At 39.6% G+C, this 16,256-nt stretch overlaps 1 protein-coding gene across 1 annotated transcript in view; it reads left to right on the top strand.

The window, feature by feature from the left end:
• The window catches only part of LOC140633127 (coiled-coil domain-containing protein 144A-like), a 606,261-nt gene that overhangs the window by 33,368 nt on the left and 556,637 nt on the right, over nucleotides 1-16,256 (top strand). The window contains 3 exon segments of the mRNA XM_072825150.1: nucleotides 3,112-3,182; nucleotides 6,201-6,234; nucleotides 11,995-12,064. Of these exon segments, the coding sequence (XP_072681251.1) occupies nucleotides 3,112-3,182; nucleotides 6,201-6,234; nucleotides 11,995-12,064 (175 nt within the window).

Below are 16,256 nucleotides of genomic sequence, written 5' to 3'. Positions count from 1 at the left end.
CATAGGTGAGTGATAAAGAGAAAAGAGATGGACTTTAGATTCACAGAAGACTAGGTTTAATTGTTAGCTTGCCTCCTTGCTGGGTATGTGACCTTGGAAACATTACTTACCATCACCAGATACATATCCTGATATGAAAAGGAGGATAATAATATATCCTTCAAGGGTGGTTGTGTGTAAATAATTATATATATATAATCATGTGATTTAGTGCCTACCACATGTTTAACTTAACATCACTAACTGCAACTATGACTGTTTTCTTATCATTAGTGTGAATATTACTGTTTTAAGCCTACAGATAGCTTTTATACCGACCTGGCCTCCAGGTGGTTTGGAGGTACACCGTACCAGTTTAAGGAAGAAATGGGGATTTTTAAAATGATTTTATTTATTTATTCATGAGAGACACACAAAGAGAGGCAGAGACACTGGCAGAGGGAGAAGCAGGATCCGGAACTCCAGGATCACGCCCTGAGCCAAAAGCAGACACTCAACCGCTGAGCCACCCAGATGTCACAAAATGGGGAATTTTTTTTAAAAAACCCTTCACCTATTCAGATCAGTGACCTCGGCATAGTTTCTTGTTCATCAGAGGGTTTTAAATTAGCAACTTCTACTATGATACCCAAGTGGAACCAGAGACTTCTTTTTTGTCCCTTCATTTTAGCCGTGGGGTTAATTTACAAAAATGAACACTTGGACATGTTAGTGGTCAATTCTGTAGCAACATGTGAGATATTACCCTGATGAAGTATATCAGATTAGGTGCTTAAATACTCTGAGTTCTTAAGGATGAAGTTATCTCTCTGTTATTTTAGAATAGCCCTTATGCTTGCTGTAAAATATGCTGTAAAAGATGAACCATGAAATATAGTCAGTCTTCTCTTTAGGAAGGTTTTCCTAAGATGTATATGGATGGACTGCAGAAGAATATGCTATTATTAATAGTATTAATATGTAAGCTTACATTAAAATGCTAGTTATTACTAGGATACCTGGGCGGCTCAGCGGTTGAGTGTCTGCCGTGGGCACAGGGCATGATCCTGGGGCCTGGGGATCGAGTCCCACGTCTGGCTCCCTGTGAGGAGTCTGGTTCTCCCTCTGCTGATGTCTCTGCCTCCTCTCTCTCTCTCTCTCTCTCTCTCTCTGTGTGTATGTGTGTGTCTCTCATGAATAAATAAGTAAAATCTTTTTTCAAAAGTGAAAATAACTTAAAACATGCTAGATATTTCTCAACTGAGGTTTAAAATATAGTAAAATAGTGTTACTTCCTATGTAACAGCTGAGAAGGTATAATTTGATTCAGCACTTTGGGATGGCAGTGAGTTAGAGCCTATCATCACCCAGAAACCAAGCAAAAGGCTAGACTAGTTAGAAGTAGCAATGGGTGCAGGGTTCTTTATGTCAGGACTCTTGAGACCTTTATCCTTAGGGATCCTCACTGTATCTGTTTCATTCCAACTATAACCCTTCTGCATGGGGTTCACATAATGTTATACCTGGGTGCTTTTTAAAAAGATTTTATTTATTTATTTATTTATTTATTTATTTATTTATTTACTTATTTATTAATGAGAGCAAGCACAAGTGAGGCGGAGGGGTGGAGGGAGAGGGAGAAGCCGACACTCTGCTGAGCTGGGAGCCCAACACAGGGCTGGATCCTTGAGGCCATACCTGAACCAAAGGCAGATGGTTAACTGACTGAACTACCCACCTCAACGTCTGTTTTGACTAACTATTGTGTCCTAAGATGTTCAGTTTCATAGAAAACTTTATACTTTTCCTTGTGGGTTATCGCCTATACTTTCCCCCTTGAATTTCCCGAGAACCTAAGGGTTTCCCTAAGACCAGAGAGACAGTCCTCTTTCATAAGCCTTTTGGATGGAAAAAAGGACATGCTCATCATTCTGTGGTTTCCTTTGATTCTGTTCCTGCAACATTGCTGTTGAAACTGGTTCTGCAGGCCAGTCATGATTGACTTTTGCTCATAGGATGCCCTTGCTGATCCTCATTCGTCAGTCCTCATGGTGATCCACACTTAGAATTCAAACTTACAACCCTTTTTTGTTTATTACATATGCTTATATGCTCAGCTGCTATTCCAAAGCCACCGGCATGCTGTTCTGGCAGCTGGGCCTTCTGGCTTTAGCCCCATACACCCTTCCCTTCACACTCAAAAACCTTACGTGGAAACCATATATTAGCCCAGACCTTCATGATGAATTAACCTTCGAGGATTTTGTTTGTCTTTTCTGCTAGCAGACTTTAGTTAGGACCATTCTAAACTATTAAAGGAGTTCAAATAATACTACAAGAAGAGACTGGACTTTCCTTCCCCTTTGTTCCTACATCTGTACCCGAAGCCTGCTTTATTTTTTTAATTTTTTTAAGATTTTATTTTTATTTATTCATGAGAATACACAGAGAGGAGAGAGAGAGAGGCAGAGACACAGGCAGAGGGAGAAGCAGGCTCCATGCAGGGAGCCCGACATGGGACTCGATCCCGGGTCTCCAGGATCATGCCCTGGGCTGAAGGCCATGCTAAACCACTGAGCCACCCGGGCTGCCCCCCAAGCTTGCTTTAACTCCTGTGGAATACCTTTTTTATTAGGTCATGGAAGGTCTCATATTGCCCTTCCCAGAGTTGTGGGCATCACCTTGCCTGAGAGACCACGTTTTGGGTATAATACCTCATTAAATCCTCCTAACAGCCTTGTAATATAAGATGGTAAGATTCCTGTTTTATAGAGAAAGACTTTGAGTGGAAGAGAAGTGGCTGGTCTAAGAACAAAAAGCTGCTGGTTTTAGAGCTGGGACTTTGGGATTTGAGACACTTTCCATTATGGCAGGCTAACTCTTAGTTTACTGAGCAAAATGCCTTCAACTCATGACTGGTTCACCTTACTTTTGTTTCTCCTTTAATTATAATTACATACTTGATAAAAGTTTTTAGAACTAACAAATTTGAAGTACCTATTCGGGTAATTTAAGTTTTGATGTTAACCCTGATATTCTTTGAAAAATCTTAAGAATTTGATATATCTGGTAAATATTTTTCATATCAGTATTAAAAAAGTCTCATTGTTTATCACTCTTTCTTATACGTAGCAGTGACCAACTAATTTCTGAACATGAAGAAGAAATGAAACCTGAAAATTCTTCACAGAATCATGATCTAGGTATGATTTTTTAGAGTGAATTACTTATGGTGGTCCTAACATAGATGAAGTCAGAGTAAGGCAGTTTTGATAATGAAAAAGCAATGAAAACAAAACGAAACAAATCGGATGTGTAAATTGCATGGGTGTTTGGTTTCTTAATTTCTTTCTTAATAGTCTAGGATTCAGAATTTGAGAAGTTCTTTTTGGTAATTTAAAATATGAGGCAGTATTGTCTGAAAATAAATTCTTTATCTTAGTATTTTTTAGAATTTATTTCTTTATTCCTCAGAGACACACAGAGAGAGGCAAAGAGAGAGGCAGAGGGAGAAGCAGGCTCCATACGGATGCCTGATGTAGGACTCAATCCCAGAACCTGGGATCACAACCTCAACCAGTGAGCCATCCAGGTGCCCTCATTAGTTATGAGACTTAAAATCCTATGGGATAGCTTTGTGTAAATAAGGAAAAAAGATTTTCAAGTTAGTATGTTTTATGTTTCCTCTATAAACATGTTATAAAAATTACTGGTTATACAAATGGTATTTTGACTTTTACAAGTGGATTTCATTTAGTAAATATTATTATAGCGTGATTTGTCTCATTATCCTTAAAACTGGAACTCTGCAATACCTTGCTGGTCCTTTACACAAATGGCAAACAATAAGAACTGCAAAACTTAGCTAGTGTGCAGAAAGACCAATGAGATTGCTTGATTTTTTAGGTGATGACCTATCCTACGGAAGCCTGTTGAGGAGCACAGGTTATTTTAGATGCTGTTGCATCAACACAATCTCACTATTAGTGACTTCACTTCTCTTAAGTCAGAATGTGATATGTTGACTTCATTAGAACAATGTTCTCTCCTGTTTGTTGCATAATACTGTAGTTTTTTGGAAATAAGATACTCTGTTATTAGTCAAAAGATGATCATAATAAATATTCAAAAAGGGCAACTTGGGCTCAACAAATTATAATAAAAGCACAAAAATGTTCGCAGTCACAAAGATGTTACCGTTGCTCCCCAGAGGTGGCACCTAGTGTGTTGCATGGTCTGAAATGTAGGAAGAAACCTTTGACTTAGTGGATCTCTATCACAGAAATTCTTTAGGTTGGCTTTGGTTTTGCAAGTTATAGGAAGCAAAGATGGAAGAGAGTTTTGGTCTTTCAAGGTGCTCATAATAGAATAGAGCTGTCTTTGTGTTGTGTTTTTTTTTTAAGATTTTAATTTATTTATTCATGAGAGACAGAGAGAGAGAGAGGCAGAGATATAGGCAGAGGGAGAAGCAGGCTCCAGACAGGGAGCCCAACATGGGACTTGATCGGGGAAGTCGGGGATCAGGGCCTCAGCCAAAGGCAGACACTCAACCGCTGAGTCACCCAGGAGTCCCTGTCTCTTTTCCTGCTTGGCTAATTAGCAACAGCTTCAGGCATATTTTCACATGACAATATCCATGACCAGAAGAACTGTGTTTGTCTTTGTGTTTCTTTTATATAGGAAGAAAACTCAGCAGCTTGCAGTAAACTTCCCCTAACATTTTATAGGCTAGGTAACATGACTTGCTTGTTCCTAAACCAGTCACTGGTAAGTCAGGTACTGTGATTAGCTTAGAATAATCCTTTCTCCTTTTGCAGCTGGGGCGAGACCACATTCTTTGTGTATTGGGACACTAACTATCCAAATAAAGCTGTGGTTCTCCAGCAAGAATGAAGAATATGGAATGGCTGTTGGGGAGGGAGCCAGCAGGGATTGATAGGAGAATTTGAAATAGAAGAGTAATCAGATTAGATTTGAATTAGGGCCCTTTGGTTATGGCATAAAATGGGGATCACCAGGCTTTTCTTAAAAGGGCCAGATAGTGAATATTTTAGGCCCTGGGGTCTCACACTCTGCCATTGTCGTGTGAAAGTAGCCATAGCAATATGTATTGAAATAGATGTGACTGTGCTCCATTACAACTTTATTTACAGAACCAGATGGCAGGTTGGATTTGGCCTGTGGCCATAGTTTGCAGGTGTCTCGTGTGGAGGATAGATTGAAGAATACCAAGTTAAAGATACTGGAAGACAAAGGAAGCTTTTATTTCCTTAGCCAAGTATCAGTCCATTTTGAAATTTTCAGCCCTCTCTACTGAACAAGTCAGGAGGCTCAATTCATTCCATTTAAAATGTTGTTCTTGGGATCCCTGGGTGGCGCAGCGGTTTGGCGCCTGCCTTTGGCCCAGGGTGCGATCCTGGAGACCCGGGATCGAATCCCACGTCGGGCTCCCGGTGCATGGAGCCTGCTTCTCCCTCTGCCTATGTCTCTGCCTCTCTCTCTCTCTCTGTGTGACTATCATAAATAAATAAAGAAAAAAAATATTTAAAAAAATAAAAAAAAAATGTTCTTTTTCTAGGCCTTATGTCTTTCTCTAGAAAAGGTTTTGAGAAGAGTTTATTTATTTATTTGAAAGATAGCACAAGCGAGGTGGAAGGACAGAGGGAGAGAGAAAAGCAGACTCCCTGAGGGTCTCCACCCAGGACCCCAAGATTGTGACCGGAGCCGAGCCGAACTTTGTGATGAGGCGTTTCATCCTGAACTTAGCAGTCTCAACTGAGGAGCTGGAGAGGTTCCGTTGTGTTCCAGCTAAATATGTATAGTCTGTTTTAACTGCTCCTAGTAGTGGAAGTCCAGGAAAATCATGCTATTTAAGTTTGCCATTGTCACTTTATGATAATGATTCTGCTAATGATACCATTTCCTGTCAGTCTCATAGGGTTTGGTTTGGTTACAATAATGGTCATTAGAAACATCCACTTGTATGTACCACATCCTGATAACTAGAATTCTTTCTTGCATTGGTAAATATAGAGGAGAAAATGAGATTTCTTAATGCATTAACTGCCTACCAATAGTACAATTAATATCCACTGTAGTGTGGTTTCCAGGTGTGGTCCCAAAGGAATACTTTTGAACAAGTCATCATCTGTCTTACAGTTTTAATATTCTGTATTTTTCTATTGTTGACTTAAAATGTATTTTCCTGCTTTCTTTACTAGTGGCTAAGAAGTCTGAAGAAGTCTCTTTAAGCAGGTAGGACTTTTATGGATTTTTTTTAAAATGATGTGTTAACCAAGGAAGTGGAGAGGAAAGGATTTGTTGAGCGTTGTCTTCTGGGCTAGACACTGTATTATGTGCTTAATACATCTTACTTATTACTTATTAGTCATTGCAATAGTTTCACCAAGGAGCTGTGCTGTTATAGCCTACTTTTTATTAACTAGTCAGCTGTAGTTCAGGGAGATGGATAAACTGACCCAGGATTCCATAGTTAATGAGTAGCAGACCCATGATTTGAATGTTAGCCTGCGTGGCTCCCACATACATGTTTTGCCCCTCAGCAGCACTGGAATTAAGATACAGATCTTAGATCATCCCAGATTGTCAAATTTCATTACATGTTAACTCTGATTTGGAGTTTTCTTAAGAACCAGGCAAGTCCAAGCATTTTCCTAATATATTTGACACAACTAGTGATAGCTAGAGGTAATTATTGCAGTGGTAACTAGTTTCTTGTTTTTACTGTCAAAGATTTTGGAGTGGATCTCAGTTACCTATGGCCACAGTACCATAGCTTTTACATAAGCAAGCCCTAATCAGGCAAGCTCTTAGATATAGTGACGTCTGCTCTCCTTGAGATGAATGATTTTTCTGAAAGTGAAGGATATGTAATCTAGGTATAGACCATGTAACGTTAATTAAATTTATCATCTATTTAGAGGGTATTTCTAAACAGTTGTCTATTTACTGACTTCTCAGTCTAATTTTCCCTTTAGGCTGGCACCCTTGATAAGTTCTGTGAAGCTTTTTCTTTTTTTGTAGACTTTTTTGCTTTTCTCCATGTCCTTTCTATACTCTTTTCTTGATTTTTTTAAACTTTCTTCTCCAATTTTCTTGCTGTTTCTTTTATTCCATTACTTTTTATCATTTCTGCAGCTAAGGATTCTCCATTTTTCTAAAGACAAAATGAAAAGCAGATAGAATTTCAGGGTTTTAAAGAATCTTAGAGATGTGTTAATCAAAATACTCTCTGATGCTGTAACCCATGTTTAACATCCTTACCAAGTGGTTGTTGAAGTGGAGAATTTGAAACTGAAAAGGGATTAAAGTGACTTACTTGAATTTGATAACTGACAGAAATGAGATTTAAATTTAGATTTTTTCCCTTTTCTCTCATCTTTGATTTAATAATATAAAGATAGGGAGTGGGTCTAGTGTACATGAGACGGGAATTAGCAGGAGAGGGCATGTTTCAAGAAGAACCACACTGGGTTGAATAGGAAAAAGAGTTTTAGAAATGATGACAGAATATTGGAGTTTATGACAAGATAGACAAAGGTCAATTACACAAAGAAAGAACACAAGATATTGGTTGTTGTTTATAAAAGCATATTAAAATAGAGCGTTCAAAAAAAAATAAAATAAAATAAAATAGAGCGTTCAAGAGAGTCCTGAGCAGCATTTCTTTTTGTTGGTTTATTTATTTATTTATTTATTTATTTATTTATTTATTTATTTTAATTTTTATTTATTTATGATAGTCACACAGAGAGAGAGAGAGAGAGAGAGAGGCAGAGACACAGGCAGAGGGAGAAGCGCGCTCCATGCACCGGGAGCCCAACATGGGATTCGATCCCGGTCTCCAGGATCGCACCCTGGGCCAAAGGCAGACACTAAAGCGCTGCGCCACCCAGGGATCCCTCTTTTTGTTGGTTTAATTGAAGGAACTAGCATACTTCAGGGTTTCTTTTCCTTTAAAAAAAGATTTTATTTATTCATGAGACAGAGAGAGAGAGAGAGAGAGAGAGGCAGAGATACAAGCAGAGGGAGAAGCAGGCTCCATGCAGGGAGCCTGACTTGGGACTCAAACCTGGGTCTCCAGGATCATGCCCTGGGCTGAAGGTGGCACTAAACCGCTGGGCTATCCGGCTGCCCTACTTCAGAGTTTCTGTTGAGAAACATTAAAATCAGTTGAACCACTGGCAAGAGTATTTACAGCAAATAGGAATGGGACATCATCGACTTCTACCCCACCTTACAGAAGGCGGGTTAGATCCTTTCAAATAATGGGGGGAATGGAGATTCTGAACTATGTAAATGTATGGCCCAAGGTCACAGGGTCTTGTGATCGCTCCACCTCTTTTCGTAATTCTCTGATGCCCTTCCCATGTATGTGTAGGGTTTGGTGGGGTAGGACTAGCTGTCAGATCAATAACGGAGCTTCATTTGGGTAGTTGGTAAGGTGCCTACATTGAGATGACTGCATGGATGACTCAGACTCCATTTAGCTGGTTCTCCAGGAGCAGGAAATGGCTCCTATTCTTGGTCATTTGAGCCTTTCCTTGTTTTGGGAATCTGTGCCTTGGCAGGCTAAAGACTTAAACGTTGGAGAGTGCCACTGAGCCCTGCAGAGGAGTGATCCAGGAGTGGTAGCTCACAAAAAGAAAATATTAGGCAGTGTGTGGGTAAATAGAGGCACAGATATCAGGACTATTTTTATAGCAGTCTCTCTTCTTGGGTATCTGAGTGCCCTTGATTTTTAAGGTCTTGCTAGTTTATGTGGACGTAAATAAGGCAGGACTTGTGAAACTTGGATTTTATAATTTTTCATCTTTTAATCTCTTCGGGAATAGTATTCCAAGTAATAACATATAAATTTGTTCTTTAACATCTGTAGATAGTTCCTTTTCAAAATTTAAGTATAGTTGACACACCGTTATGTTGGTTTCATGTGTACAACATAGTGATTCAGCAGGTCTATGTTGTTACCCCATGCTTACCACAAGTGTAGCTACCATGTGTTACTGCATATTGCTCTTACAATTCTATTGACTATATTCCCTATGCTGTACTTTTATCCCTGTGACTTACTATACCTGGAATGCTGAACCTCCCACTTCCCTTCACCCATTTTTGTCTGTCCCCCACCCACTTCCCTTCTGGCAATACAGAATTCTCTGTACTTATGGGTCTGGTTCTGCTTTTTGCTTGTTTGTTCATTTGTTCTGCTTTTTTGATTCTACATATAAGTGAAATCATACAGTATTTGTCTATTTTGCTCTGACTTATTTCACTTGGCTTAATACCCTCCAGGTAATCCACATTGTTGCAAATGGTAAGGTTTCATTCTTTTTTATGGCTGAGTAATATTGCTCTGTGTGTGTGTGTGTGTGTGTGTGTGTGTGTTATACATCTGTTGATGGACATGGGTTACTTTCATATCTTGGCTGTTGTAAATAATGCTGCAGTAAACATTGGGGTACATATGTCTTTTCAAATTAGTGTTTTCTTTTTTGGGGGTAAGTAAGTACCCAGTAGTGGATTACTGGATCATGTGGTATTTCTATGGGTACTTCTTCAAGGAAACTCCATTTTGTTTTTTACAGTGGCTGCCCCAATTTCTATCCTCATCACCAGCTCACGAGTATTCCTTAGTCTCTGCATCCTCACCAATATTTTTTAGTGTGTGTTTTTGATTCTAGCCATTCTGACAGGTGGAAGGTGATAATTCATGGTGGTTAACTTTTGTCCAGTTAGCTGTCAGACATTTCAGAGAATTCCTCACCTGTCACACTTAGTTATGGGAACTAAAACTGGGCCTTTACTGGGCATTTCACAGGTTAGGAGAGGTGAAAGCAAAATAGATAACTAAACCCTTTTTAAAAACAGAGGCCAAGGGGCGCCTGGCTGGCTCAGTCGGTTAAGCGACTGCCTTTGGCTTGGGTCATGATGTCAGGGTACTGGGATAGAGCCACATATAAGGCTCTCTGCTCAGCAGGGGCCCTGCTTCTTTCCCCTCCCTCCACCTGCCTCTCTGCCTACTGTGCACACACACACACTCTCTCTCTCTCTCTCTCTCTCAAATAAATAAGTAAATAAATAAATAAATAAATAACATGTTAAAAAAATAACACAGAGGCCAAATTTTGAAAGACCTGTATTCTGAAAACATTGGTGAAAGCAATTGAGGATGACACAAAGACGTGGAAAGAATTCCATCTCATAGATTGGAAGAGCACCTATTGTTAAACTGTGTATAGGACCCAAAGCAATCTACAAATTTAATGCAATGCCTACTAAAATCCATCGACATGTTTCACAGAACTAGAGCAAACAACACTAAATTTATATGGAACCACTGAAGACCTCAAATAGCCAAAGCAATATTGGAAAAAGAAAAACATAACTGGAGATATCTCTATGCTAGATTTCAAGTTATATTACAAAGCTGTAGTAATCAAAACGGCATAGTATTGGCATTAAATGGATACAAATATCAGTAGAATAGTATAGAAAATCCAGAAATAAACTATAATGATATGGTTAATTAATCTTTGACAAAGCAAGAAAGAATATCCAATGGTTTGAAAAGGCAGTCTCCTTCAATAAATGATGCTAGGAAAACTGAATGGGTATATAAAAGATTGAAACAGGACCACTTTCTTTCACCATTTACAAAAATAAATTCAAAATGGTTTAAAGATATAAATATATCACATGAAACCATTTTATCCTTGAAGAGAGCACAGGCAATGATCTCTCTGGTATTAGCTGTAGCCAGGTTTTTTTGTTTGTTTGTTTGTTTGTTTTTATGTCTCCTGAGGCAAGAGCAATAAAAGCAAAATAAACTGTTGGGGCTACATCAAAATCAAAAGCTTTTGCAGTGAAGGAATCAATCCACAAAACTAAAAGGCAACCTTACAGAATGGGAGAAGACATTTGCATATGACATATCTGATAAAGGTTAGTATAAGAATCTAAAGAACTGATACATCTCAACACCCAAAACACAATCCAGGTCAAGAATGATCAGAATGTATCAGACATTTTTCCAAAGAAGATGTCCAGTTGGCCAACAGATATATAAAAAGATGATCAGCATCACACGTCATCAGGGAAATGCAAATCAAAACTACAATGAGATAGCGCTGCACACCTGTCAGAATGGCTAAAATCAAAACCACAAGAAACAAGTGTAGGTGAGGATGTGGAGAAAAAGGAACCCTGTTGCACTTTTGGTGGAAGTGCAAACTGGGACAGCCACCATGGGAAACCGTATGGCGGTTCCTCAAAAAGTTAAAAACAAAACTAACAATCCAAGAGTTGCACTCCTATGTATTTACCCAGATATGACAAACACACCAATTCAAAGGGATACATGCACCTCATGTTTTTACTACAGCATTATTTGCAATCATCAGCCTAAGTGTGCATGTTGATGGATTAGTGAATAAAAAGTGGTTATATACATATATATACACACACACATACACACACACACACACACACAATGGAATATTGTTCAGCCATTGAAAAGAATGACATCTTGTCATTTGCATGGTGAGAGCTAGAGCGTATTACGCTAAGCAGTGTAAGTCAGAGAAAGACAAATATGATTTCACTCCTAAGTAACATGTAAGAAACAAAATAAAAATGAGCGAAGGAGACAGAAAAGACAGATTTACCAAGAAGAAGACTGCTATAGAGAACAAACTGATGGTTACCAGGGGGGATGTTGGTAGGGGAATGGGTGAAATAGGAGATGGGAATTAAGGAATGCACTAGTCATGATGAGCACTGGGTGATGTATGGAATTACCAAATCATTATATTGTATATATGAAACTAATGTAACACTGTATGTTAAGGATACTAGAATTAAAAATAAAAGCTTAACCAAAACGAGGCTAAATTTTCGTATGTCAAGAAACTTCATTAATAAACAGCTGACTTTTACTCGATTTTTCTTTTTAAAGAAATGAACTTGTCTTTGTTTTCTATTTTTGCTGTAAAGTCGTACCCGCAAAGCTGATACTGATGATTCAAGGCCTTCAAAACATGAGGACTTAAGTTCTGGTACCAAGGTAAAGTACTCTCTTGTAAAATTAATTTTCCTGCTCTGAGTTCAGTGTTGTGTATTATTTACTCTTAAAATATAAAGTGGCTTGCCTCTTGTCATTTTATGTTTTTTTTTTAACTTTTTTTAATTGGAGTTCATTTGCCAACATTTAGCATAACACCCAATGCTCATCCTGCCAAGTGACCCCCTCAGTGCCCATCACCCAGTCACCCCAACCCCCCCACCTCCCTTTCCACTACCCCTATTCATTTCCCAGAGTTAGGTGTCTCTCATATTCTGTCACTCTCACTGATATTTTCACTCATTTTTTTTTCCCTCTCCCTATGTTCCCTTTCACCAATTCTTATATTCCCCAAATGAATGAGAACATATAATGTTTGTCCTTCTCAAATTGACTTATTTTGCTCAGCATAATACCCTCCAGTTCCATCCACCTCAAAGCAAATGGTGGGTATTTGTCATTTCTAATGGCTGAGTAATATTCCATTGTATACATAGACCACATCTTCTTTATCCATTCATCTTTCGATGGGCACCGAGGCTCCTTCCACAGTTTGGCTATTGTGGACATTGCTGCTATAAATATTGGGGTGCAGGTGTCCTGCATTTCACTGCATCTGTACCTTTGGGTAAATCCTCAGAAGTGCAATTGCTGGGTCATAGGGCAGTTCTATTGTTAACTCTTTGAGAAACCTCCACACAGTTTTCCAGGGTGGCTGTACCCGTTCAGATTGCTACCAACAGTGCAAGAGGGTTCCCCTTTCTCCACATCCTCTCCAACATTTGTTGTTTCCTGCCTTGTTAATTTTGCCCATTCTCACTGGTGGAAGATGATACCTCATTCTGGTTTTGATTTATATTTCCCTGATGGCCAGTGATCCGGAGTATTTTCTCATGTGCTTGTTGGCCATGTCTGTGTCTTCCTCTGTGAAATTTCTGTCCATGTCTTTTGCCCATAGCATGATTGGATTGTTTGTTTCTTTGCTGTTGAGTTTACTAAGTTCTTTATAGATCTTGGATACTAGCCCTTTATCTGATAGGTCATTTGCAAATAACTTCTTCCATTCTGTAGGGTGCCTTTTAGTTTTCTTGACTGTTTCTTTTGCTATGCAGAAGCTTCTTACCTTGATGAAGTCCCAATAATTCATTTTTGCTTTGCTTTCTCTTCCCTTCAGGGATGTATCTTGCAAGAAGTTGCCGTGGCCAAGTTCAAAAAGGGTGTTGCCTGTGTTCTCCTCTAGGATTCTGATGGATTCCTGTCTGACATTTAGATCTTTCATCCATTTTGAGTTTATCTTTGTGTATGGTGTAAAAAAGTGGTCCAGTTTCATTCTTCTGCATGTGGCTGTCCAATTTTCCCAGCACCATTTATTGAAGAGACTGTCTTTTTTCCAGTAGATAGTCTTTCCTGCTTTGTTGAATATTAGTTGACCATAAAGTTGAGAGTCCACTTGCGGATTCTGCATTCTGTTCCATTGATCTATGTGTCTGTTTTTATGCCAGTACCACACTGTCTTGATGACCACAGCTTTGTAGTACATCCTGAAATCTGGCATTGTGATGCCCCCAGCTATGGTTTTCTTTTTTAATATTCCCCTAGCTATTTGGGGTCTTTTCTGATTTCACACAAATTTTTTTTTATTTTATTTATTTATGACAGATACAGAGAGAGAGAGAGAGGCAGAGACACAGGCAGAGGGAGAAGCAGGCTCCATGCACTGGGAGCCTGATGTGGGATTCGATCCCGGGTCTCCAGGATCACGCCCTGGGGCAAAGGCAGGCGCCAAACCGCTGCGCCACCCAGGGGTCTCGATTTCACACAAATCTTAAGATGATTTGTTCCAACTCTCTGAAGAAGGTCCATAGTATGTTGATAGGGATTGCATTAAATGTGTAAATTGCCCTGGGTAGCATTGAAATTTTTCCAATCTATGAGCATGGCATATTTTTCCATCTCTTTGGGTCTTCCTCAATTTCCTTCTGAAGTGTTCTGTAGTTTTGAGGGTGGAGACACTTTACCTCTTTGGTTATGTATATTCCTAGGTATCTTATGCTCCTGGGTGCAATTGTAATTGGGATTGACTCCTTCATTTCTCTTTCTTCAGTCTCATTGTTCGTGTATAGAAATGCACCTGATTTCTGGGCATTGATTTTGTATCCTGCCACAATCCCAAATTGCTGTATGATTTCTAGCAATCTTGGGGTGGAGTCTTTTGGGTTTTCTTTTTCTTTCTTTTTTTTTTTTAAGATTTTATTTATTCAGGGGATCCCTGGGTGGCGCAGCGGTTTGGCGCCTGCCTTTGGCCCAGGGCGCGATCCTGGAGACCCGGGATCGAATCCCACATCGGGCTCCCGGTGCATGGAGCCTGCTTCTCCCTCTGCCTATGTCTCTGCCTCTCTCTCTTTCTCTCTCTGTGACTATCATAAATAAAAAAAAAAATTAAAAAAAGATTTTATTCATTTATTTATGAGATACAGTGAGAGAGAGAGTCAGAGACACAGGCAGAGGGAGAAGCAGGCTCCACATAGGGAGCCGGACGCGGGACTCAATCCCGGGTCCCCAGGACCAGGCGCTGGGACGAAGGAGGCGCTAAACCGCTGAGCCACCCAGGCTGCCCTCTTTTGGGTTTTCTATGCACAGTATCATGTCATCTGCAAAGAGGGAGAGTTTGACTTCCTCTTTGCCACTTTGAATGCCTTTTGTTTCTTTTTGTTGTCTGATTGCTGAGGCTAGGACTTCTAGTACTCTGTTGAATAGCAGTGGTGAGAGTGGACATCCCTGTCTTGTTCCTGATCTTAGGGGACAGGCTCCCTGTGTTTCCCCATTGAGAACGATATTTTCATAGATGGCTTTTAAGATGCTGAGGAATGTTCCCTCTATCCTTACATTCTGAAGAGTTTTGATCAGGAATGGATGCTGTATTTTGTCAAATGCTTTCTCTGCATCTATTGGGAGGATCATGTGGTTCTTGGTTCTTTCTCTTGCTGATGTGATGAATCACATTGATTGCTTTACAAGTGTTGAAGCAGCCTTGCATCCCGGGGATAAATCCCACTGGGTCATGGTGAATCATCTTCTTAATGTATTGTCGGATCCTGTTGGCTAGTATCTTGTTGAGAATTTTTGCGTCCGTGTTCATCAGGGTATTGGTCTATAATTCTCCTTTTTGGTGGGGTCTGTGTCTGGTTTTGCAATTAAGGTGATGCTGGCCTCATAGAACGACTTTGGAAGTACTCCATCCCTTTCTATCTTTCATAACAGCTTTAGTGGAATAGGTATGGTTTGTTCTTTAAACGTTTGATAGAATTCCCCTGGGAAGCCATCTGGCCCCGGACTTTTGTGTCTTGGTAGGTTTTTGATGACTGCTTCAGTTTCGTCCCTGGTTATTGGCCTGTTCAGCTTTTCTATGTCTTCCTGTTGCAGTTTTGTAGTTTGTGGTTTTCCAGGAATGCACCCATTTCTTCTCGATTGCCTAATTTATTGGCATAAAGCTGCTCATACTAAGTTTTCAAAATCGTTTGTATTTCCTTGGTGTTGGTGGTGATCCCTCCTCTCTCGTTCATGATTTTATTAATTTGGGTCTTCTCTCTCTTCTTTTTAATAAGTTTGGCTAATAGTTTATCTGTCTTATTAATTCTTTCAAAGAACCAACTCCTGGTTTTTGTTGATCTGTTCCACAGTTCTTCTGGTCTCTATCTCATTGAGTTCTGCTCGAATCTTTACTAATTGTCTTCTTCTGCTGTTCCTTCTCCAGCTCCTTTAGGTGCAAGGTTAGCTTTTGCATTGAGTTCTTTCCAGTTTGGGGACGGATGCTGGTCTTGCGATGTATTTCCCCCTCAGGACTGCTTTTGCTGTTCCCAAAGATTTTGAACGGTTGTATCTTCATTCTCATTAGTTTCCAGGAATCTTTTTAATTCTTCTCTAATTTCCTGGTTGACCCTTTAATCGTTTAGCAGGATTGTCGTTAACCTCCACGTGTTTGAAATCCTTCCATATTTCTTCTTGTGGTTTAGTTCTAGTTTCAAAGCATTATGGTCTGAAAATATGCAGGGGGCAATCCCAATCTTTTGGTATCGTTTAAGACCTGATTTGTGACACAGTATGTGGCCTATTCTGGAGAAAGTTCCATGTGCACTTGAGAAGAATGTGTATTCAGTTGCGTCTGGATGTGAAGTTCTGTAAATATCTGTGAAAT

This window comes from Canis lupus, chromosome 5 (genome assembly GCF_048164855.1).
Source record: "Canis lupus baileyi chromosome 5, mCanLup2.hap1, whole genome shotgun sequence".
NCBI lineage: Eukaryota > Metazoa > Chordata > Mammalia > Carnivora > Canidae > Canis > Canis lupus.
Note: the sequence above shows the minus strand (reverse complement) of the source record. Positions and strands in the feature narration are given on the sequence as shown.